The sequence below is a fragment of the Blennius ocellaris genome (assembly GCF_963422515.1).
Source record: "Blennius ocellaris genome assembly, chromosome: 10".
NCBI classification, from domain to species: Eukaryota; Metazoa; Chordata; class Actinopteri; order Blenniiformes; family Blenniidae; genus Blennius; species Blennius ocellaris.
This window is the reverse complement of record NC_137659.1, coordinates 15065921-15090528: the sequence shown is the minus strand read 5'-3', so window position 1 is coordinate 15090528 and position 24608 is coordinate 15065921. Positions and strand designations below refer to the sequence as shown.

Sequence of the window (24608 nt, the reverse complement as noted above, 5' to 3'; positions counted from 1 at the left end):
CTTAAAGTAAATGAACGTGTACCTGGTTCTTCTCAATTGAAGCGTTGTGTTTGTCACACATTGGGCTGATCTCCATGCCTTTGTCCCTCTCCCTGTCCCCCTGGGTGAAAAACTCCACCATGATGCGGTCCGTCCATTTGCGGTACAACTCAAGAGGTTTGGTTGGGTTACTGAGGTCCGCACAGTGAACCATGTTCTGGAGAACCTGCAGTGACCAACATACGACCAGAGACACATTAAATGCGCAGATATTTTTTATAGCGGAATGACAGTCTTTATTCCACTTCTTTGTTTCAAATACAGGTTTTTTTGGGGGGGGGATGAAAACTGTTCTCACCTGTATGCGGTCCGAATAGTTGTCCAGGAGTAGGACTCCGAGGCTGGTGACCTTTTTAGTCTCCACCATGGTTTTCAGGTCCGCCAACAGATTCATATGTTTAGACATATCAGTAGCCAGCACCTGCAAGAACGACGATCAAGTCGCATTGATTGGAATACAAAGCTTAAAGGTAGAAAGGCGGTGCCGGAAACAAAGCTGTCTTACCATGTCAATGACCATTTTGCGCAGTGACTGTCTCTGCTTTTTGCTGAGGTTCTCAAATATGTCACAGTTGTCTTCCTGAAGAAGCTTAAAACCAACAGCCAGGTGGTGATTCTCCAGCACAGAGGAGTCGTTGTACATCAGGGCCAGCTCTGAGTCTGAACACAAACAGACCGAGAAAAGTTTGCGTGTGTTTACAGGTACCCCGTCCACGCTATTTAAACAGACTCAGCGCCCAGACAAATTGAAAAATGATCCAAGAGGAGATACGCAAACTCACTGGTGTTGATGAGGAACTGATTGGAAACTCCGGGATGGTCTACATCATGGATGGCGCTGGCAAACAGGGCGGCAAGGATCTCCAGGTCGGTAAACACAGCCTTGGACGACATACACAAGAAGACGGTCAATATCAGTGTGTGGGTGCTCAACACATCAGAACATTAATAGTGGTGGTTTGGTGAGATTTTTGTTTGCCTCATCGACAGTGAATACCTCCAGAGCAGGGGTGGACAGCAGCACATGTGTGGACTGGACCACGTCCGCCGCGTGGATGTTGTTGTGGTACGCCACGTCAGCATGGTAGTGATCCTCCAAAGTCATCATGAATGTAATGAAAGTGTCCACAGGAATCTTGAAGGACTTGAGCAGTTCACGCTCCTGCAGTGATAGAAAATACCAGATACCGAGTGAGTCAAGGAGATCATTATAGTTTTGTTTTTTTTCACAATGTTCCAAACTGTTAATATTCATTAACTCCTGCCTCGCACCAAACGTTGAGATCTCACCTGGAAGATTGTGTACATGGTGACCGTCAGTGGGCGATTTCCAGAATACTCTGAGATCTTAAAGATGTCAATACCCCATCTGTTTACATCTTCAAGCTCCTGCCAGTGAGTAGATATAATCAAGTATTAAAATACACAGTTGATTGGAGAACATAGAGCTTGAGCTGCAGGGAAGAAACGTGTACCTTAGATAGGAGTCCTTCCTGGCTTGCGTTGACCCCAAAGCGAGGGATGGTGGAGGGGGCAAGACTGGGGCTGTGGGTGGCCTTCTTGACTCCGCTGATCTGGGACATGGGTCGCTTCTTCTTGTCCTTCTCCTTAGCGGGTGGAGACATGATATCCATGTCATGTTGCTTCTCTGTCAGAGTAAGTCGGACAAACAGTTAATACTCAAACGAAATACAATCGTCTACGTGCGGTAGTACAATGTACGAGGAGGAGATAGTTACCTAGAAAGGTGCTGGAGATGAATTCAGACACCTGGTTTCCTGACCGGCTGGTTTCTGACAGCTGGCTCAGCTCTCGGTTCAGCATCCTCTTGAACTACAGACAAAACAAACACAAACACCCAGACAAGGACGCAATTTGAACCAACTGCAACAATGACAACTACGCAGGAACGCTAAAACTTTCCCCATGCTGGATGCATTGCATCCTGACACCAGTAGCTTGTGTCGTGCAAATAAAAGCCTGCGAGGTTCACTTCATGCATGCATTTTCAAACGTGAATTGCTGCACGGTTAACGGCAGATTTGTTCCATCTATGTGGATATGCACAGGTGCAAGTTAGCAGAAGTGACAGAATGAGCCGACACGAAGACCACCAGCTGCACTTTACATTCACAAAACAAGCAACATGTGAGCCCGAGGAAGCGTCTGCCTCCCCGCCTCTCCTTACCTGAAAGAACATCCACGACACGGAGATGAGATAATTCACTTCTGGCATTTCAGCGCACAGTCAGGCATGAGAGCACGAGTAAAACAGGGTGACAGAGCTGGGTTTTCTAGTTCTCCTCGAAAGCTGCCAGTTTGTCAGGGAAACAGAGAGCAGGGACACTTTGTGCTCCTATACTGCTTGCCTGAGCATAATCCACTGCAAGCAGACAGTCCACTGGTTATTGCAGCGAAAGCTTTGATCAGTAGGTGCAGAACAGACGGCGAAGAAAAGGTCCAGGGAAAAATGGGAGCGTGGAAGCATAGCTGCGGGAATGCTGTGGGATGCGAGGATGCAAGGCAGACACGCCACACTCCCTCGCTCCCGCAGACTCTCCCTCATTCACTCAGTTACTGACTGCTCACTATGTGTGTAAACAGAGGCAGAACGAGGTACTCCACTCTCCGCCTCCTTCCAAAAATACCTAAGAATAGCAGCCAACCGGGTGCCTGCTGCAGTAAGATAGGGAAAACCGAGGACGGCGATTGGGCCAGGGCAGGCACAAAGTGGGCAGGGCAGGGTTTCAGCGGCTGAGGTTGTGAGACACACCATGTGCATCAAGTTTGAAGAAGATATGAAGGAAAACCTTTGAATGGATGGGGAGGGGGCTGGTTCTTTCATGTATCCAAAAATAAAACCAGTACACAGTGCACCACAAAGATGTGGTTACATCAACCATCATGGCAATGAAGATGAAAAAAAAAAAAAAAGGGACAGCAAACTATGTCTGTGCAGAAGTATTTTCAAAGCAGACCGTTTCAGCAGGAAGAAAATCGCAGAAATGAATTGGAGCGGATTTGAAGTGAATTTGAAATATTAAAAGAGAAGAACCATTAAAAGAGAATGTGCTTGTGTGATATAGTGACATTTTAAGGCTTCCTTACTCATATTTGATGAGAAATATTGAGTAACTTTGTCATTATTGCAGAAATGCAGTTCTTGACTGCCAGATTGAATATTTGTTCTTGCAACGGCCGGAGCTGTCATTGACCGATCTGCAGTAACGGGGGAGATGGGGGGGGGGTTGGAAGAGGGTCGGGGAGGGGGGGAACCACTCTCCAAACTTCAGCTGTGTGAACATGTGTAATGCTATATGCATCCTATGTTTGTGATGGGAATCACAGTACAATGTAAGCGATAGGAAGAAGTGTGTGTGTGTTTGTATGAGGAGCACGTGTACTATGTGTGGGCGGTCCAATCGTGGAATCACACGCGAGTCGAGCTGCAGTCTCAGAGAGGGAGGAGGAGGAGGAGGAGAGGAAGAGCGGAGGGATGCATACAGCGAGGCTGCATAGGGGGATGCCGTTTCATCCTCAGCTCCCACTACTCATTCACATTTTTCTACACGAGTGGGGGGGAAGGGTGTGTCTCGCTTCTCTTTGCATGCATGAAACCATCTCACTCATTCATGGAATGAGCTTCTACTGCACACTGACGGCCGTGAGAGCCTGTTCGCATTTCCACGGTGGACTCTTGGTGGACAGATAAAGATCCAAATATAGCATCTATTAATCAAAAGAAATGGTGGAAAAATATCAACACATCTCATTTTTTCCATTCCAAGAGCCTTTGGAATGAATCTCAAATGAAAAGCAAAATGCTGTTGAACTGATTTGGTTGCCGTTTTTTGTTTGACGTTATAGTGATATGAGTGACCAGTTGCAGAAAGTGGAAGATAAATCCAGCTCACTTTTTCTTTTCAGTGCTTTTTCCCCCCCAAAAAATAATCTTTGCACTTTGTATTTTCTGAGTACGTTACGTGTCAGAGTTCAGCCTGGCTCAGTCTGCTACCACACAATTTGAATTTGAATACTCAAAAAAAAAAATTACAAAATGATGCACACGACCAATGAAATTGTTCGTGACAGTGGCTCACAGTACAGACGAGACTGAGTTTGCTGTCTGACAACACCACACCAAGTCTTTCTGTATGAAAGGTAAACCTGACCCAAAAACAATGGCTTCTTTTTTTTTGTTTTCTCGTTCGAAGAGCATCTTTGACCCTGCAGGTTTCAATTCAAATGCGTCCCTGCTCCATCACGCCTGATTTTGTTGGAACTACGTTCATGGAACGTAAATGGAATCGGATATCAAATGATGTTTAGTATGGTAATTTCCAGTTTGTTTACTTTTGTGTTTAAAGCGAGCCAATTTCAGTTCTCGTCCCCTGCTGTCTTTTTTAATTTTTTAATTTTCTACGTTCATTTACCTTGTTGGAGGCCATTTCGCTGACAGAGTGCCGAGTCTTCAGCGTCTCAAGTTGCTCCAGACACCAGTCCAGCTCATCCAGAGTCTCTATGGCCAGCTGCTGGTGAGGCTCCTCTGCAGCACACAAACACAAGACATTTGATGGCCATTTATTTAGAAATTGTGGATGCAGTGTATTTTCACGGTGCAAAAAGACGAGTAAACATAAACACAAAACAAGCTGTAAACATTTTGTTGTTCGAAATATTGTCACACATGAATGTATGACTTGTGGTAAAACAGCGCTATGTTGTACTGATGTACACGGTCATGTACTCCCATTTGAACACTTTAGGTTGAAAGTAAAATGTTTGGATCTCTACAACCAAGGTCTTTTATTCATACATAAACATGCTACTATTAAATTCAGCATACGGGATTAGAAGTAAGATAAGTAGAGCCGAGTGTGAAACCTGCAAGTTATGATTCAGTAATAACAATATTGTATTATACAATACAGTTCCAAAGTCCAATCACTTAACACATATTGTAAAGTGAGAGACACGTAAGTGGCGTTATCTTTATTTATAATTCAGTGAGTTGTGCTTGTCAAAGAGGCTTTTTGACGTTGGTGCACTGGTGTTTTCATGTCAGTACATCATCTGAATGCATGTCCACCACTGGATCTTACATATGTGTGATTGGCTTTCCTTCCTTGATTTCCTATGACGCACTGCTGGAGACCCAGAGTTCATCACGATAATGTTCTTACTGTGCCTGTGCACTCCCTGGTTAATGTGTTGATTATGGGATAGATTGATTAGTTGACGGACCTGCGAGGCTGGTCTTGCACATGGACGGCGGGTTGCTGCCTGAGGATCGCGTCCTGTAGGGAGAGCCCATCCCAAGTCAGTGAGCGGAATACATATTGTGAATACAGCAGGATGATCTTTGTCAGGCGTTATCAAGAAGGGGAAGAAAAAAAACAAAAACCTACTTGCTGGCTGTGCGATCTTGCTGGCCAGTTATGATGGCAAAGTTACTTCGGACTGTCCTCAGACTTGCGAGGACCTATGAAAGAAGAAGTTAAGTCGACAAGCTCATGATTCGTAATACACTTAATATTTGCGAGGCAATGAAAGAATATGTGACCCTGAATAACTATTCGTGCTTGGACTTGTAGCATCTCAAATGGATCGAGTGTCTCGTAATAGGAATTGTTGATGAGCTCTTGATGCCGTGGCTTCCATCTTCTGAGCTGACGTGCTCCGAGGAGGCATCCCCCCCCCCCCCCCCCCCCTCTGCTGTTTCGATGGCATCACTGACACTCGGCTATGTAACGTCTGTCACTCCATCTGACTCATCAAGCAGAGAAAGCCTGCAGAGTATCAGATGTCCAGACCTTACCCGTGTCGAGGCTTTATCGGCCAGCATGCAAATTTTAAACAGCATGATCCAGCAGTATTGGGTTCACGGCTTCTTTCACCGTGTAAAGTGAGCACTAGTATGACGCACTTTCCACGCAAGAGCCAGGCAACACCAGCGGGATGCCTGATCCTGTCACCGGGCCAGGCCGAGGGGCTGTTCCGGTGCAGCAGTGAGCCCACGCTCTGGCCATCTGGACCATATCCATTACATTTTTATTATTCCTGTTGCCTGAAGGAATGGGACTTAGTACCTCCAGTACAACCACGTGGGAATTGTAAGTGAAACAGCGTTGGAAGTTGCAGGTTTTGGAAGACTCACCTGTGCAAACGGCGTGACTATCATGTCTTCAGTATGTCTGCAAGTCAGAAGAGAACAGACAAGAGGGAATACAAATGACACTGAGGCTGATCACAAACACTCCATTAAAAAATACAAAACCGTATTAAATAACCAAAGAAAACAGCCTTGTCAAGATTACAAACAGAAACTAAACTGCCTCTCAGTTTAAGGTATTATTTTGGGAGCTCAGAGTTTCCCAGCACTAGTCCTGGGGATATGCTTCCCTGATATATATATATATATTTTCAGATGTCTCCCTGCTCCAACAGATGTGATTTAAATGAAGGGTCTGTTATCAGAGTGCTGTGTAGTGTTGAGGACTCTGGATTCAGTGTGGACATTGAAATGAGTGTGGGTTTTCCCAGTGTACTCCAGTTTCCTCTCAAGAGCACAAAAAAAAACATGTATTTGGGGCTAATTAGTAATCCATTATTAAGCTGAGAATGTCTGATTTCCTTGGTGTATACTGCCTTCACCCAGAGTCAGCTGGGATTGGCTCTGAAGGTGAATGGATGTTATCGGGCCTCTGTTAACCCGTTCATTTGAATCAGGTCTGTTGGAGTAAGAACACATCTGAAATGTGACGCGCAGCAGGTCCACGTGACCGGAATTACAGGACTTGATTAGTTCTCGTTGATCTGTGTGCTTTAACGTATTACATGCACTGCGTAGAGTAGGACTGGTGAGGAAACAGACTGGGAGAGGTGGTTGGGTGGGTGCTGTAATATCAAAATCACAAGTAAATAAAAACACGTAACGTGTTATTATACTTGGCTGTCTCTCTGATTAAGCGTCACATGCAAAAAGAAAAGAACAAAAATAAGAGCACTGGGTGTTTGTCGGGAGCCTAAAGGGGGATAACAGGTGAGGTGTTTCAAACATGGTTGTCAGGAGAGCGATGGAAAATGACCATGAAGCCATCGAGAGGGAATGCAGCAGGGGGAGGGGAGGAGGGGGGGGTGGGTGGGCAGAGTCAGTGTTTTTGTCTATTTCTTGCTTTATCATGTTCTTCTCACCGAGATGACAACCAGTTGACTTCCCAGTGCTTCAAGCTTTCTTCCCTTTAAAAACAGATAGGTAAGAGTTGATGAGGAGACCTGTGACTGCTGACTTTACAAACCTAAAAGGCGGTTCGGGAGAGTTAGGAGTTGCCTTTTGGACACAATGAACAATGAACAACAGACACAACTGCCTTTTTCTTTATTACGGTTTGCAAAACCCCAGTGGAGCGGATTTGACAGCAGGTTCTCGTGTCGCTGAACTGAACATGACATGTTCTCAAGGTGGACTCCTGTAATCACCCAGAACACAATAGATATGAAATGGTCTTGAAGGGATGACCCTCCCAACCGCAGCATGGTACTAATCCTCCAATGTGGGGAACCTCCCAGTATGGGAAAGACTAACAAGAGTAAATAAACATCACCAGAAAGTGACAGAAGGAATATATGTGATCCAGCTGTATATCACAGCAAAGCCCAGGAAACTGCTGAAGCAGGAATTGAGGCTAAAAGTTTCAAACCATGTGAAACATGTAGTAAATTTATCATCAATTTCTTTGCGTTTCGTGTAAAACCAAATTACACTGTCAAACAAAAAGGGAATCAATCTGGAATTGATCTGTGGGGGTAATGTGTCTCCAGCCATACATGAAAAACCTCGCTAATCTGATCATCGTTACAGGAAGAAGCTCATGAAGCTGCCGAGCTGGAGGTGAACTCACAGGTCACTGGCGGTGGAGGAGTTTCTGGAGGGACCTTTGGGTGAAAGGTCAAAGTCGGAGTCAGAGCGGTACAGGAAGGATTCCCGCCGCTGGCTGTGAGGGAAGTTGGCCTGTAGGACCAGTCCAGAGCCGGGGCTGGCCTGGGGGTCCAGGGGGCTGCGGCCCACCGACAATCCATTCTCCACATCAAAACTGAGAGAAAGAGAGAGAGAGAGAGAGAGAGAGAGAGAGAAAGAGAGAGAGAGAGAAATGTAGAGGACATCCGTTATGGTTCGATTAGACATTTGAACAAGTGGTAAAAAAAAACAAACAAACATGCAAGAAGAAAAACAAGACATGGAAATGAAAAGAATGAAAAGAAAAAGGTCCATCTATTGAATCATCGATCCACCTATCAATGGCATCAATGGATCATTCATCCATTGACGAATTGAACGTCCGTCCATCCATTTATGAATCCATTGGAGAGTCTACACAGTTTATAAATCCAAAGACATTTTCACTTGACTATATACAGTATAACTGCCACAGAAATCACGTGGTCCACTCATGAATATGGGTTTGTGTGGCGTATCAAACAAAGACTATTTACATCCTTGTGGCATTGAGCAGAAACAGGTGAAAGGTGGTGTTATTAGAGAAATACTGCCGGATGTGACAGGTCAATAGATATTTGTGTACACTTGACTAAATGAACAGCAGATATATATGAAGGTGATGCCACAGAGACAAATGGAGGGATCTGTGAGGATAAACTAAAGAGACTGACTTCAGACAAAAGGTTTCTCTGAAAGCTGCACAGATTAGTATGTGAACTTGATTTACAAAAGAAAGCAGACCAAAAAAAAGAGGGGTCATGACTGCTGTTTGAGTCATAAAAAGAATGAAGAAATACAAGATTGAGAGGCTAAAAATAACACAGCCTTTCACCACTGGTTACAACATCCAGCTGTTTAACGTCTCCAACAGGAAGCCGTGTAATATAGGAGGAAAGCCCATGAAGATCACGATAAGAGCGACAAGTAACACATTTAGAAAGGTGGCAAAAAGGACTCGTCATTGTGTTTTACATGGGAATTAAGTTATACACTGAATATATCCCAGGAACAGGAAGGCAAAGCTCAGCAGCATCATTGAATTTGTCCAACAATGTGGGATACAAAAAAAAAAACAAGTGAGGGAGAATAGATTTCATGTCTGGTGGCTGCATGTGAACGATGTTATCGCTGTCGCTGACTGATCATTAAAAATGACCCCTGGAGCCAAAGAATGAGCAACAAGAGCGATGAAGATCAACAACGGGGGGAGAAGAGCGCAAATGTCTTCATCTGCTCAGGAAATCAGATGTAAATGCAAACAGCTGCCATGAGCGGCATCGCAGACCTCCTGATCGTCATTTAAGGTGAGAAATCTGAGTAAATATTGTGATACTGAGTACGAGAACATCAAGTGGAGGTCGGCAAGATGTGTGTGTGTGTGTGTGTGTGTGTGTGTGTGTGTGTGTGTGTGTGTGTGTGTGTGTGTGTGTGTGTGTGTGTGTGTGTGTGTGTGTGTGTGTGTGTGTGTGTGTGTGTGCGTGTGTGTGTATGCACTGAAGGGCTGTGAGTGAACTGTGGGTATAAAATTAGCATCAGACTATTGACGTGGGGTCATGTGAGTGTGAGTCTAAAAATAGCTCAGTGTTCAGGTGTGGAGGACTTCCTTCTGATCAAACACGATCCATCCCCAGAGAGAGAGAGAGAGAGAGAGAGAGAGCGAGAGAGAGAGAGAGAGAGAGAGAGAGCGAGGGAGAGGGAAAAAAAACAATAAAACCACCAAATGAAGGCACCACAGGATTTCTCTTCACAGTCTGAGCACGTTTGTGCCTTGATCCACATCTCTACTTTCCCACAGCCCCTCCGCTGACATGAGCAGCCCGAGAGAATCAGTCAGATCACGGCTCCGTTTGGCAACATGTCCCCCCCACCTTCTCTCAACAGTCTGAGGAACTCAGAAATGGAGCCTCGAGGAAGGAGGACGACTCTGGACGGACTGACGCCGAGACAAACACGTTTCATTTTCAAATATATCCAGCAGAGAAACAAAAATCTACACAGAAAAAACCCTCCAAAAAACAAAGCGGACAATGTTGAATTTAAACGGCAAAACTCACACAGCCATAAAAAAAACCAGTGTTGCAGGTGTTTAAAGTATTTTCACTGCAACCTTCCACTAACTGGATTTTATACTCGCCATGCAACCGGATGCACGTTGAAGACATGTGCAAACCGTTATCAGGTGCTTAATCCCTCACACAGAGTGCAGCAGGGGATGACGGGAATGTGATTCACTCGGAAGACAATTGTTCATAAACCGATGATCAGCTGATATCAACACTCGGCGAAGCAGCAAAACACAACGTCGAGAAAGTGCCTGCACGATAACAATTCATCCAGAGGTCGATACGGAGAGGAATATCACAATAGTTTGACTTAAAGAGCTTTTATTGTCGGATGGAAGTGTTCCTGCTTCAACCAGGATCCTCCCCAGGTTCAACTCTTCATTGAGCAAGATGACGTCACCGACTCACATATTTCTTACTAACAAATAATTCTAAACCAAAAAAATACATGCTTACATGCTGATATAGCCTGAGCATAAGCCCATTGTGTTATTTATGGTAATTTGTAAAACCTAGAATAGACATTATCGTATGTTTGTAGCACAGTGATACGTGTACGTGAGAAATATTTTCAAGTAACGGTGGAAAACCCCCCCCGTTTTGATCACTTTTGCACACATTTGATTGGCTAGTAATATCGTATGATGGCATTTACATCATTCTTACAGTCTTATATTCTTGTTTCTAGCTTACAATAACAACTCAAGCGTGTTCTAATACGTTCTCCATGAGAGGCTAAGACGTGGACGCAAATGTTTGTCCACAATTGTTTTGAGATATGTGAATGAAAAGTAATAATATTTAGGTTATTACTTGTCTCAATAATCAATACCACTATCAGAAATACTATGATATGATATGATATGATATGATATGTTTGCCAACCCAAATAAAATGGCAGTGAACCACCTAAGAGGGCAAAACTAAATCCGCTGGAGACGTCGCTCTTGTGAAAAACCCCCAAAAACAACAATAAACACACCCATCAACATTGTATTGGCATTTCTAGAATCAGAAGGGTTGATAAGGGTGATTTCTTTCTGAGGCATAATGCAGTGAAAACAATCAAATGCGAGCATCACAGTGGTGAATTCACAATATATAAAAGTCAGAAGGATTCACCCTTTCAAACATTGGAGCTCATATAATAATGTTTTCAAACCACAGTCATTCCTTCTCCAAAAGCTAAACGCGGCATCCTCGATGTTGACAATATGTCGTCTCACTGCAGTGAAACACGCAGGCCGACGGTGTTCGTGCGAAGGTCCCATTCATTCCTCTCTCCTTCACCTCCCTCCTCCACCCCCAGCTCACCCCGCTAACATCCTCGGATGCTGCATGAGTACAAGACATTGGTGTGTTACTGACTATTACATAACAGCAGCTGAGCAGAAGCAGAGCTACTCCTCCATTCATGTGATAGGCTCAGACACACTGGCTGCGAGGGATGGGGAGGGGGGGGGGGGGGGGGGGGGGGATAAGGCTGGGGTAAAATAGAGAAAGTACAAGAAGCTAAAAATTTCACAGGCGAGGAGAGGACAGTCTGTTCTGAGATGTGTGGTCAGAAGTAGACACAGTGCTAAGATGCCAGCATGAGCCATGTTCGTCAATAATTGATATCATAGTGTAAATGCTTTAAATAACAACTATATTTATTACAATAACAAGTCATGGCGATGGGTTCAACATGCCTATTTTGACTGTGCGTGCAATGAATCCTAGTGTTTGCAGGCGTGCACGAATAAAGCTCAAAATGCACTGCACACCTGTAAGCACCTGTATTTTATTCCAAAAGCGCACACACAGACAGACACACACACACACCAACACTCCTGTCCAGAAGCTTCATGCTTGTTTCCTCGGCTGTTTGCTCCATCTACCTCATCGTGTCCTCCTCCCTAATGATGCTGCACCCATGGCTGTTCCTGCGTGCTGTGACCATAAACTCGTTTCTATTTTTGCTCCTGCACCATGCTTCTGTCTCTATGCAGCTAAATTTAGCCTCCACAATGCAGGGGGGGGCTGAGAGCGGCAACGACGAGACTAAAAATAGAGTTTCAGGTAGAATACAGACGACACCCCCCCTCCTCTCTTCTCTTGCTCCTCTCTGCATCACATAGCAGCAGACCCCCCCCCCTCCCTCTCCCCCCGCCTCCATTCATGAATATTCATGGGGGAGTTTCTATTTGAAGCCGACTCGGAGCTAAAAATAGATCACAGATGAAAATATCGCCTACGTCTTTCCCTTGCTGCTATTTCACTTCCAGTTCTCTCTTTATCTTGCGCTCGGCTGCCGTGAGTTCAGCGCGGGGAAGTGAATGTGCAGTCCTGACCTCATCGTGACAGACGGCTGTTTACGTTGTAGTAATGCTCTCAGACACCATATTCGAGTATTTTTGGCACAATGTGTTCAGCCTCGCAGGATCTGGAGCCATGCCTTCTCATGCCTTTTCAATGGGGGGGGTTCCCCAAAAATAAACAACAAACTCTTTAATTTAAAGAAGGTATGATAGCAGGTATATTCTCTCTGTGAGGCAAGAGTGTAAAATGGTAAATATAAGCTTAGTTTAATTGTTTACTATTATATTTCGAGCCACCCATCTTCCATACTACTGTGTTGTTGGTTGAAGGAGACAAAAACAACATTTTCTGGCCGTATGTGAAAAATACTGTAGCTCCAGAATTAACTTTAAGTCATTTCTGTGTTTTTCCACCATAAAATGATATTTTACCACCTCAAAATTCAGCCTGAAAAAAAAAACTAAAACCTCCAAGTTATTTTTCATTTTTAGAGCCCAGTGACATCGAGGTCAACGTGTTTCTCACGTATATCTGAACACGACCGCTGTTGCGTGATCCTTAAGCACACAATTTACACCACGCACACTAAATATGTCAACTGAGGCGTTTTGTGTTTCTAAGAGGTCAGAGGTCAATGTTCAGGCTCAGCGCGCACGCCGTCAGGACAGGAAGGCCACCCCCCACCCATTGATGCGCTGCGACTGTTTGGACGGCCGGTCTTCAAAAAAGCGCTCCATTGTCTTTGCGACTTTCACATGCCAGCCGCACCCACCCACCAGCCTTCCCCTCCTTCACTCACACCCTCGCCGTCCCCTCCCCTCCGCCTTTCTTAGTATCGCTGGCGGGCGACGAAAACACAGAAAGGGCCCAAATAGGATTTGTAAAAATAATCCCGACGCGTAGGAGGGTGTTGTTTAATGGTGCACCAGTAACGCGGCGTGGTGAGAGATGGCTGGTGTGTAAAGTGGTGCTGAACGGGGGAAGTGTCATCAAAGTATTCAGTCACTTTGAGGACAAGAGGCCCTCTACTGGGCTTTGGTGAGACTGCAGCAGCTGAAAAGACGCTCAATGCAAGATCAGCCACGGAGTGCAAAATGACAATTAAAAGATCCACATGGCAATGTGACAGCTTATAGTATCACAGTATTGCATTATTTGTAAATAGTTTGGTTCTGATTTAAACAAATCAAAATAACCACTGGATGAAATCTAGACGAACTGAATTATCTGTAATCCCGTATTTATTTTTGTTAAAATCCATATTAAAATCCACAAAATTTGTTCAAATGCATAAATGCCAGTATCGACATTCAGATGCATGATGGTGTTAGTCCATCTTTGTGAAATGTGGATATCAGCCTTATATACTAAACTGCCAGGGAATTAAATGTATGTAACTTATGTACGTTCAGGACAAAACATGGTTTTCCATCTGATCTGCCAAAGACTGTCACAATACCAGGAATTATAATGAAACAGTCAATCCACAACCAGAACTCCTGTATACTGTTCATATTTACTCCAGATAGTAAGAAAGTAAGAGATCGTCTCATTTTTAAGTTGGAGTTTGCAACAGTTGCAGCAGAACGTCACTTGTTTAGTCGCCAGCATAATGAATAATAAGTACATTAAAGAGACAGAGAAGTTTGTGTGGATGCAGGAAAAAAAAAAGGTGAAAAGGTGTAAATTCAAGGCAAAAAAAAACCCAAAACTAGCATGAAAGTAGGGATGACAGAATAGAATTATTCCAATTAAAAATGCAGAAGTCTCACACACACACATAGGTTTCAGTGCCTTACAGGTACATTACATTGACTTACATCATCATCCTACAAACTTCTTTAGACCTCAAACAAAAACAGTCCTTTGCTGACTGTGGTTAAATTGCTCGCTCAGGGACACTTTGGCAAATGGACAGGTCGAGAAGGATATTGAACCGTCGACCTTGGGATTTGAAGAAAACCTGCTCTACCAACTTCATCTAAAAAAAAAAATCTATTGATTTCCACTACCTGGACCTCTGTATTTGTCCTCACATTGACACCAATCCCAATGGGTTAGTGTGTAACGGGGGTTGGTGACAGTATGGTCGCCCATACCGCGCAACGTACGGCTCGCTTCTCTTGTATAAAGATTAAACTTTAATTAACCCCAGAGCCCAACGTTCCTCAGAAATCACAAAGACTTTCATCCCCACCCCCCCAAAAAAAAAGTGTAAAGAAGGAGAGGTGTTACAGTGTTTGTTATTTAAGTGGCTGGCTGGTATAAAGTGTGATTGATGGTTCCCTGTCAGTGGCCCTGATACTCGACACCCTGCCTGCGTCACCGCCTGTCACGGCGACGTCAATCCCATCTGGGGAGCATTAAAATACAGGAGCTACGGGGCAGGAGCGAGCGAGAGGGAGGGGGAGCGCCGGCGAGAGATAGGCCTGTAAACCAGGGCAAGCTGTCATCTGAACCTCCATTCATCATTCCCAGGCCTTTGCTGTGACACAGCCGGGGGGGAATTAGTTACACGACGGCAGACTTGCACGACCGACTTGGGCATTTATTCAAAACGCATGAAAAAGAATGCAGGGTGCGTCGATTCTACGTAAGACGGACCTCATTTTGAATGATTCGATTTTCCTTGGCTGATGTTGAACAGCTTGAGCGACGACGAGTCCCGACCGTTTTCTGTCGCGTTTTTAAGTGTTGATTTAGATAATTTAACAGCCTGCATTGTCCATGTGGCTCAGTGACTGACACATGAGACCAAACGGAGATTAGGACAGGGCTTTAGTGAGACCACAAAATTCACACACACAACAATGGGGTGGGGGCAAGAGGTGGTAAATCAGCTGGCATTAGAAATCCACGGTGACATTCTCTGGGCATGAATTACTGCATGGCACAAAGTGCTGCAGTGGTGGGTTGAATGTCGCCGTCACTCTGCTGGTACTGTGGCCCGTCACACAGAGGCGGGACCACCCTGTTTGTTTGTCCGGCCCTGCCTCTCCTTTCTTGTGACATTTAATGACTTGCGGCCGCACACAAACCAGACGGAGGTGGTTCACACCAACGTGTGCCCCATTTCTTTTATTCCTCTCATTTAGAAATGTGCGCTGCAGCCGCCAGACAAACAGCCTGACCTTCTCCCATATCGGCATTGTCAATGTGGTTTATCCAAACTAATCGTGTATTTATAATGGTATTTCGTGAACCTTTGTCCATTAAAAAAAAAAAAAAAAAGGATCTAAATGAGTGGCATCAACATTTTTGTACATTCATAACAAATATCAACGAGTGAGTGACGTCGTTTTGTTTAAATGTTTTAATTTTACCTCATCATATTTACCTTTTTCGACTGATAGATACCTGCTTCATCTTCAAGGGACATAGAGACGTAAACCAGAGAACGATTTATGAAAAACAAATTCACGGAATTGCTTGTCGTCCGCAAAGAAAATGTGAAAAAAATAAAGGCAAGCGTTTGTTACGGACTGAGGCGTAAGTATGATTTTCTTCAGTTCAAATGGATGTAGTTAAATCTAGTTATGTTTATCTAGTTTAGTTGTGCAGTACAATGTTATTGTTATATGTGGCCTTTATTTTCAGACCCTCTGTATCCCCCCCCCCACTGATGGCTATAATCACCGCCCCAGAATCCAGCCGTCTTCCTCAGAGCTTTCCTTTTGAAAACAATACGACGCCATCTTGACGCCTGCTCATGTGGATCCTGACCTCTGATGCAATTCACAGCATGAGGAGGCTGCTGAGGACAGTCGCACTGTCCATCAACAGTCAGTCAATATAGAAAAAAAACAGAAAAGACCACAGAGCGACTGACTAAAATGTTATAAAGGCTTGTTGACGCAGGATTTACGAGTCGCTACCGTAGTAGCAAAAGATGCTAAACCTCCCTCTAATGTGTCAATTCTCACTTATTTTCTGGGTAATGTTGTGAGATATTAAGTCACAGTTAATAATATTAGATAGATAGTGTTACAGATTCTAAAAATGCCATTTATTTATCATCAGTTTAGAAGGAATGTGTATAAAAAAAAAAGGAAGTGGGTGGATTGGCTTTAAATAAGAGACTTTATGGCTTTGATTGTTTAGCAATTCTCCAGCACAGGACTGCTCTCTGCGCTCTAATAGAAACTCATGCAGTGACGTTTGCATGATTTCCCTGTCCATTAGTGGGTTTTCTCTGATTAAAACATGTATACGTGTGTCTAAAAGTGCCCGTACGTGAGAGTCAGTGTCAGCAGAGTTCGGTGCGTCACCCCTGAGTTTCATAAAGTGGTTTAGAAGATGCCTGGATGGACCAACTGTTGAGAAATTCTTGCATTTTTTTGGTTCCCACTTTGTGAAATTGGATTTGAATAACAAATCTCCCACTGCAAAACGCATTCCTCCACTTTGAACTGTTTGCCTTTCCCTAAGTGAATTTTAAAAGTGAGTCTTGCTGGGCGGGATACAAACTGCAGAATAACGTGTGGACACTTTGCAAAGGACATCCTACAAATTGTAGACATTGTGCTCCTTTTAAACGGTGGCCCATTGTTTCAGCTGGCAGTGAATGGGTCACACTCGTCACGCGAAATCTCACAACGTACAACTATAATCTTGTTTAAAGGACAAATGAGTGAATTTCCGAACCCCAGAGGTGGTCATTTTAATAAATTTGAGCGAGACCAGAGGAGATTTACAGAAAGTCACAGGAGAGTCTTCATCTATATACACATTCGTACGAACACACGCCAGCCTGTGTTATCCTTTCGGATCGTATGGTAGAAAAGGAGAACACGAGAGCAGAGGAACCGGAGGGGAAAGGAAATGAGCGGTGGGTGTATGAAAACACTGAAACACGAGCAGATTTTCAGGTATTAGTGGGAAAGTGTCCTGAAGTGAGGAGAGACCACAGACAAACATCAGACGGTGTGTGGGGAGAGGGAGAGAGAGAGAGAGAGAGAGAGAGAGAGAGAGAGAGAGAGAGAGAGAGAGAGAGAGAGAGAGAGAGAGAGAGAGAGAGAGAGAGAGAGAGAGAGAGTGACACTGACACATCAAACATCGTCACTGCAGAGGACGAGCGTTTAGTGAAGATGTAGCATTAAATCAGAGGTCACTTGAAGAAAATACTTTCCAACACTGACCACATTTCTTGGTTTTTTTTTCCCCCAACAATCACTGAAAAACCGCGAAGGCTTTCAGTAATTTTGACTGATTAGATCAGATCTTTCCAGTGTTGCAAGACTGTGTAAATTTGCATTGAAACTTTAGATTTAAAGTAATGTTGCCTGGCGCTCAAAAGATTTCTCAGGTATCCGCACTTACAGTATTTATTTATTTTCATTCACTTTGTATTCCATACATTTGAACAACATGACATGTGCTTTCTTCAAACCTCCATGGTTGATGATGCTCAAGTTGCAGCAACATCAGTTGAACGTCAAGGTTTCCCGTTTAATTTTACGAGGAAAAAAAAATGTATATTGTGTTTGATATGAAATTTATTATTTAGTTTAGTTTTTTTTTTTATATTATTGAGTTCCCGATTCAAAACTATGATGCAAGATGTTTTAGGTTTTACTGGATAAAACTTGTGCTTTACTGCTGTGAGAGTATTTCACTTTATGACTTACAGAAATTTCAGAGGTGTGAGACACAACTGAAACACTGAGGAAGAATATTTTGGCCTATTTTCCTCATATATGACACAGGATATTGTTAAATCAATTACACGAAAAGGGATTATAAACATTTTAAGGATTTCCTATCAAACAGGGACGTGTATTGAGGGCAGAATGCTTCCAAAGCAAATCCTGAAAAAAATCTCAAAAGCTTGAAACTTGGAGGAAACAGTTGGTTTTAACTGCTTCCAGCTGGTGTCTTATGAGGCATCGGCGATCTCCAGAAACAGAAGATATCTGACGCTCGTCCGCTCCGAGAGGTTATAAGGCTCCAATAGTGCAACACGTTGGCTAAACTCTAAGATACGGAGCTAAAACGAAGGCCTGTGCCGCAGGTGAAAGTAGGTTTCCACTATAGTCTTGCGCAAGAGGCTCACCGACGCACGGTTATTCTGTCACGCTGCACAGAGCGATGCCTGTGTGGTCACGTCTGGAAAGCTCGTCACTGGACAGTAAAGCTGTGGGTTTAGAGAAGAAGAGCAACAGTCCAAAACGTCTCTCACACTGTGTAAACGGCTGAATCGCGAACCCGAATCTGCCTGAATCCAGTGTTGAATTATTGCCGGTGGCTGATGCCGCTCATTGCCATTAGCATTAGTTCATAAGTCCGTGGTTCACATTATAGAGCACGTTGCTCAGTCACGCTTCAGCTGAACTTCATGTGAATCAGACGTCACGCTGACTCACACAAGGACTGAAAGTTCAGCTTATGCTTCACAAAGGCAGGACAGGGAGCAAAACTATTTGGCCTCTTTGACAGACTTGTTTATGTGTGAATATTTTAATGAGTTAGTTTGTCAAATGAAAAATAAAAAATCACATTTTATTTCATGTAACTCATGAAATAACCTTCTAAACAACAAATGGTGACTATAATCAGCTACTAATTTCCAGTGACTTGCACTGATCACTAACGCAGGGACGACAAAGAAATTAAAAATGGTAACAATTACTCAAGTGTTCCTCAGCTTGTTACTTGTTGCTATCGTAGAAGAAAACATGAAAAGAGCCGCTGTCTCTCTCACTCCCTATTCCGTGCTGGTAGTTGCTTTTTGACACGAGGAACAAGGAACGGCGTTGCACCTTTTAAAGCAGGTAAAGCAACTTTGCAGAAGTTTGTGCGCGTGAGGCCGGCGGTCCAGAAGCTGCCTCGCAAGAGATAAATGAAGCGCCGCCAGACTCCCTGTGGACCACATCACCATTAGAAGCAACTGATGATTTAACAAATGCTGTGGAAACACTTTCAGACACATTTATTATGACAAAATGCCTTTTGGCCGAGACGCTTCCGCGGCGTTGCCAGGACCAGTGAGAGTAATGCTCTGCGTGGAGGGCACAGGACAGCTTAATCTTTTCAGCAAACGAGCGCCGCGGATGAAAGCTGGAATTCGTTTATCATAGCCACACTGACCCGGCACATTGAGGAAGAAACCGAACCGCTGGCACAAGTTGCTGCGTGTCTATCTCAGAGACAAGAGTTTATGTTAACAGAGTTATCTGTAACAAGACGGGAGGGGGAAGGAAAAAAAAACTAAAAAGCAGTACAAAGCACTTCAGTGAGTCCAACGTTCACACTTTAAAGATTAGGATAAATTTGGCCCCTCTTTCTATTCCAGATTGAACCAACAGTGCACAGTATTGGATTTCTCTGAAATGCATCTCTGAAGCTAAACTTTACCTCACTCACATGCAACGGCGGCCAAAACCGGTGGATTTGTGAGGCTCTTAATTCACATTACCTTCGTATAAATCACTCCTCCTCACTTCCAAATACCTAACAAAGTCCCGCTTGCTGACAGAGGTTCATTTAGAAATAATCTCGAGGATCTTTCCATCTCTTTCCTCACTGTCAGAGCTGCATTAATGCTTCGTGCAGGGCTTCAAAGATGTGAAAGAAATTTTAAAAAGCTCCAGGTAATCAATGAACCAACATTTTCATTTTTCAATCTGACATCAGAAGTTTCTGCAAAGTACAAATATGTAATATTTGCTACTCGAGGTCCCCAGTTTGAGTCTGGGATCATTTAAATGTGGAGTTTTTTTTTTTTTTATGTATTCCCTGTACATATGCAATTCAGTTTTCTCCCACAGTCCAAAAACACGCGTTTGAGCTTAATTGTTCAAATTAAATTGCTCGTAGCTCATGAATGTGTGAACAGTCTCTGTGGATGTACCTGGTCTTCATCGATCTGGGATCAGTTCCAGCCCAAAACACATGATAGGTACAGGTGTGAAGGGCCTGCGCCAGGGCTCGCCATATGTGACTGGATCACCCGGAACGCATGTTAATGCCTGGTGTGAATGGGCCTGGAGTCTTTCTCATTGTTACCTGAACCGAAGGAACATTAGAGGTTAATTTAAAGCCTATAATGCTCTTATTTTCTTGCCTGATTGAGTTTGAATATGTGACGCCGTTGGTATATAGCACTATATAGCTTGTATGTATGCTACTGAGGTGGATGTGATGAAGATCATTTGCTTTGCTCGCTTTTGATTTGTGCGATTTAAATGTTTCGAAGTTAAATGTGAAATGAAGAGTTCCTTCTCTCAATGTTTAGGCAATGTTTAGATTAACGTGGTCGTGTTTGGAGCTGGGGTGGAAGCTGGAGGGGTTAACTTGCCCAAACTGTGGCAGAACATTCAAACTCACAACACTCACATGATAAGTCGGCTCTGAAGCAAAGAGATCCCCAAAAAGTAAATGGGGGAGATAATTCATGAACCCACTGAAAACCATTACTGGCACGACAGACATAATCAAAACGATCTCCGACTGAACAAATATTCATCCCATTGGAGGAGCGACGCATCCAACAGCTGAAAGTCTTTAGTCTGGCAGCAAAGTGGTGGACGGATGAGCCAACTCGACGCAGCCGCCTCGACGTGCTGCGAACTCAACAGATCCCTTCAGCAGAGGCTCGCTTCAAAGCTACGTCTGAAAACCAGCGTAGGAAAGTGATTTGCTTGATGACAAAACCTGGAGAGACCGGCGACTACAATCACCAGTCCGACACCGACCACAAGAACACTGTAAAAAAAAATGCCGCGATCAACCAAACTGACCACGACGGTTCTGACAGAGTAGTTTGATTACTTGTTGGTAGTGGCCAGTATTTTAATGGCAGTGTCCTCATTTCTCTGGTGTTTCAGTTGTATAACTTTTATTAAAGTTGGACCGTTAAATGTCTATAACTATAATCTTCAAGTTGGAAACGGTGACTAAATCAGCCAAACCACATATAAGAACCTTATTAAAGTTTAACAACGTAAAGCTCTGAACTGTAAGAAAAGTTTTATATCCTACTGGATAAATGTAGATGGGCCCGTTTCAAGAATTAATCAGAGGTCAAATGAAGGCCAAAATATATTAAAGTGAAAAAAAGAAATTAACATTTAAAGTAAAATATTAAAACGCCTGTCTGGCCAGCAAGCTCTGAGTGAAAAGGTCACTGAAGTTTACGTTGGACACAATTCATTAAAAACAGTCTTGTGATACACACAATGTTTTTTTCTCATTGTTTTCTGTCTGGGAACTTACCGAGAAGTAAAAACTGACACCGATGGACTACACAGCGAGGTTGCTGAAAGACGTTGGGCAGACTGCTGCTGCAAACATTAGCGGGGGAACGCAAAATGTCCCGCAACAGGCTGAAAATGGGATTTTCTCACAAAGCCGAGCTGATCAGAGTCAGCGTACCAGCACGCCGAACACAGAGGAAGGCGTGCACAGTCAAAATCAGCTCATCCGCTCACGTACTGATGAGTGTTTGTGCAAAGTTCACCGTCTGCGGGTCGTACGCAGACACTTCGGCAGAGCTTGGGACAAAATGGACTGTTGTGCGTCAGATCTGGGGTTACCACATTATTTGAACTCTGCCTTGTGTTTGTTTTTACTACTTCCTTCCATCTTCTACACAGTTTGATCAGGAGGCTGGAGCAGGAAGTCCTCTGAAACTGGACTCCAACTGAGGATACTTCTTAGGGAACTGATCAAAGCGGCTCCTGACCAGTGGTTCCATATCAAAGGCCTGCCAGCTCTGGAGTTTGGACGTACAGTGAAAACAAATGTGCTTCACGGGAGGAGTTTAATAGCCTGAATCCACTTTCTGACTCGTTCAATTCAAATCAGAGGGTAAATAAATCGGTCTTCTTTTGGATGAACATGATCGTTTCAAAAACAAGTTGAAACTTATTTAAGCTAAAAAAAATTAAAAATGTATATATATTTGCGCTTTATATCAAGCGTCAACTCGGAGCGTGGTGTCTGATTCCGAAAGCCGCAGATTTACGCCTCTCTCCTCCGCGCAGGTTTCCATCTCACGCCTCGTGCGCCAGTTACACTTTATACACACAAAAGCAGGTGGACAGTGGGTGAGCGCCTTCACTGGGCCCCGCTGAAGACACTATTTCCAAAACAGTGCTTTGCGCGGAAAGGCAGCGAAGGGAGGGGGGGGGGGGGGTAACAGTGAAGAGTAATAAAGGCTTACTCTTGGATACGCTTCAGAAGGCTGCCTCCCTGCTGAATAGGATATTAATAGATTCAATGGGCAGTGATAATCTCGCTCGTCTCTCCCCTCGCCGGTCTCCTTGTCGCCGTTCCGCCGAGCGAAGTGAGCGAAGGAAGACTCCGACAGTTTGTGCTCCCCTCTCTTCAATCAGGACCATTCTTTTCGTCTCAAAGGCCAATAGCTCAAGTCTAAATAAAGCCGCCTCCCAGTGTGAGACTCCCCTCTGCGAGAACGTTAACCCACCTTCTTCCACAAAGACCGACTGCTCTTGAAGGTGCTGCTAAAGGTGGAAAACCTGTCAGGAGTGTGTTTTTAGCCCCACTTTTTTCCCCCACACACACACACGATCAATTAAACAATTTCAGCTATGTTGGAAATTCTGCCGAAAGTCAATTATTGTTCTTGTCACCGGTCTTTGCGTCAATGAAACGGAAAGGACAACGGGCCTTCGAAGATCTCTGGCGTTCACAAATGGTCTGCATTACACGGGATAAACAAAGACCGTGCCTGAGAAACAGGACCGAGGGCCATAATGTAAACACAGGACTTTATCTCAGAGTCCTCCCCTCACAGCCTGCCTGCTGGCACTCTGGGATCATGTGCGAAGCAACAAAAACTTAATGTCGGGCTTTTCCTGTGAGAACATTTGTGTAAAAGATCATGACATTAGGGCTGCGCCTCAAGACGAGCCTCGACGAGGCTCTGAAAACAGATGGAATTCCTTGTCAAAGTCACACACGCTTTTATTTCTGTGGTATTTAGCAAAAAGCTGCGACTGACTGAGCAGGATCACGCTGCATTTTTATGTTTCACACTAAATTGATATTGTTTCCCGAAAACCGGTCATCACTTTTCCTACTTACGAAACCCATTTTAGGGTTATGTTGTACTTTTAATGTTTCTTTTTTCGCATGTTTCGTGTGAGCTATTTGACTTTCGAGTCGCATATTGCTCAAAAGTCGCGGTGCACACAACAGCTTGGGTTTAAATAAATAAGAATCTGACAGCCTGTGTAGTTTAGTTGCAACCATGGTCGCACAGGGTCATAATTTTGTTGTTTTTTTCCCCTTCAGATGCAGTAAATTTAAAAAGAAAAGATTCAAAATCATCCCAAACGTTTCACAGAATTCCCTCATGGTCACTTTTAGTCGCAGCAGCCAGAACTCTTCACAGCAAAAAAGATTAGTGGTGTGTTTCGTGCAATCAAAATAAGAATCAGGCCTGGAGCGGAGCCTGGCCTGTCAGAAGTGGCGACTCCACAAGATGTCCAGAGGAAATATGATTCAGAAAACATAGTGGGGAAATGCTGATATCGACCAAAACAACTGATAAGGACGAAAGAATGTTTTGGTAAATCCCGATGCTGATAAAAGACCATATGTCGACTTGAGAGCTCAGATAATCAGAGTTATAAATTGTGTCCTTATAAACTGACATACCACAGATCATCACGATACAAGAACTCCCTCACCCCTCAGTTTATTACATCAAGTTTATCTTTATGCGACAGCTAAAAAAAAAAAAAAAAAAAGCCAGAAATTTTGCTATTTTCTTTAATTCAACAGCTTGAAGCTATTTTGCGAGAGGAAACTTTGATCCGGCCAAACCTGCTCCTAACAGGACGGCGTGTGACGTATAGAGAGAGATCTTCTGTGTGTGTGTGTGTGTGTGTGAAAGAGATGAAAGGAGACATGGCACACAGACGGAGGACAAACAGAGTGAGCGAGAGTAAATGAGACAGCTCTTAATTACCGCCTGCGTTTCTGTACGATGTCAATAGGCCTGTTGACAGCGCACGGCGATCCCCATATGTGCCCACTCCGCACAGTGATACTCCGCTCCACGGAGTAACAGAACCCGCAGTTGGTCGGCACACTCATCTTTCTTTAGCCTACTCTCTGTAACTCGTCCTCACCCTCCTCTTCGCGGCGGCTCCGCTGACCTCCCCCTTTTGGTTCTCCTCAGCTTGTGGCCACTCTCATCCCTCGGTCCGGCCCGCTTCCTCGTCTGTCTCGCGCTGGCG

The 24608-nt window shown here is 44.1% G+C and overlaps 1 protein-coding gene across 4 annotated transcripts in view; it reads right to left on the bottom strand.

Annotated features, from left to right (window-relative positions):
- The window catches only part of pde4ca (phosphodiesterase 4C, cAMP-specific a), a 37159-nt gene that overhangs the window by 2311 nt on the left and 10240 nt on the right, over nucleotides 1-24608 (bottom strand). The window contains exons 1-15 of one of the 4 annotated variants that reach the window (XM_080503561.1): nucleotides 24338-24602; nucleotides 7941-8132; nucleotides 7234-7278; nucleotides 6197-6233; nucleotides 5448-5521; nucleotides 5284-5336; nucleotides 4473-4585; nucleotides 1779-1872; nucleotides 1515-1687; nucleotides 1330-1428; nucleotides 1037-1201; nucleotides 822-921; nucleotides 545-699; nucleotides 338-460; nucleotides 23-205 (exon numbers count right to left, since the gene is read on the bottom strand). In XM_080503561.1, the coding sequence (XP_080359687.1) occupies nucleotides 23-205; nucleotides 338-460; nucleotides 545-699; nucleotides 822-921; nucleotides 1037-1201; nucleotides 1330-1428; nucleotides 1515-1687; nucleotides 1779-1872; nucleotides 4473-4585; nucleotides 5284-5336; nucleotides 5448-5521; nucleotides 6197-6233; nucleotides 7234-7278; nucleotides 7941-8132; nucleotides 24338-24465 (1734 nt within the window). In that variant the 5' untranslated portion in view covers nucleotides 24466-24602. Of the gene's footprint in view, nucleotides 1-22; nucleotides 206-337; nucleotides 461-544; nucleotides 700-821; nucleotides 922-1036; nucleotides 1202-1329; nucleotides 1429-1514; nucleotides 1688-1778; nucleotides 1873-4472; nucleotides 4586-5283; nucleotides 5337-5447; nucleotides 5522-6196; nucleotides 6234-7233; nucleotides 7279-7940; nucleotides 8133-24337; nucleotides 24603-24608 lie in introns of those variants that run through there. The other 3 variants (XM_080503564.1, XM_080503563.1, XM_080503562.1) reach the window with 3 other exon arrangements.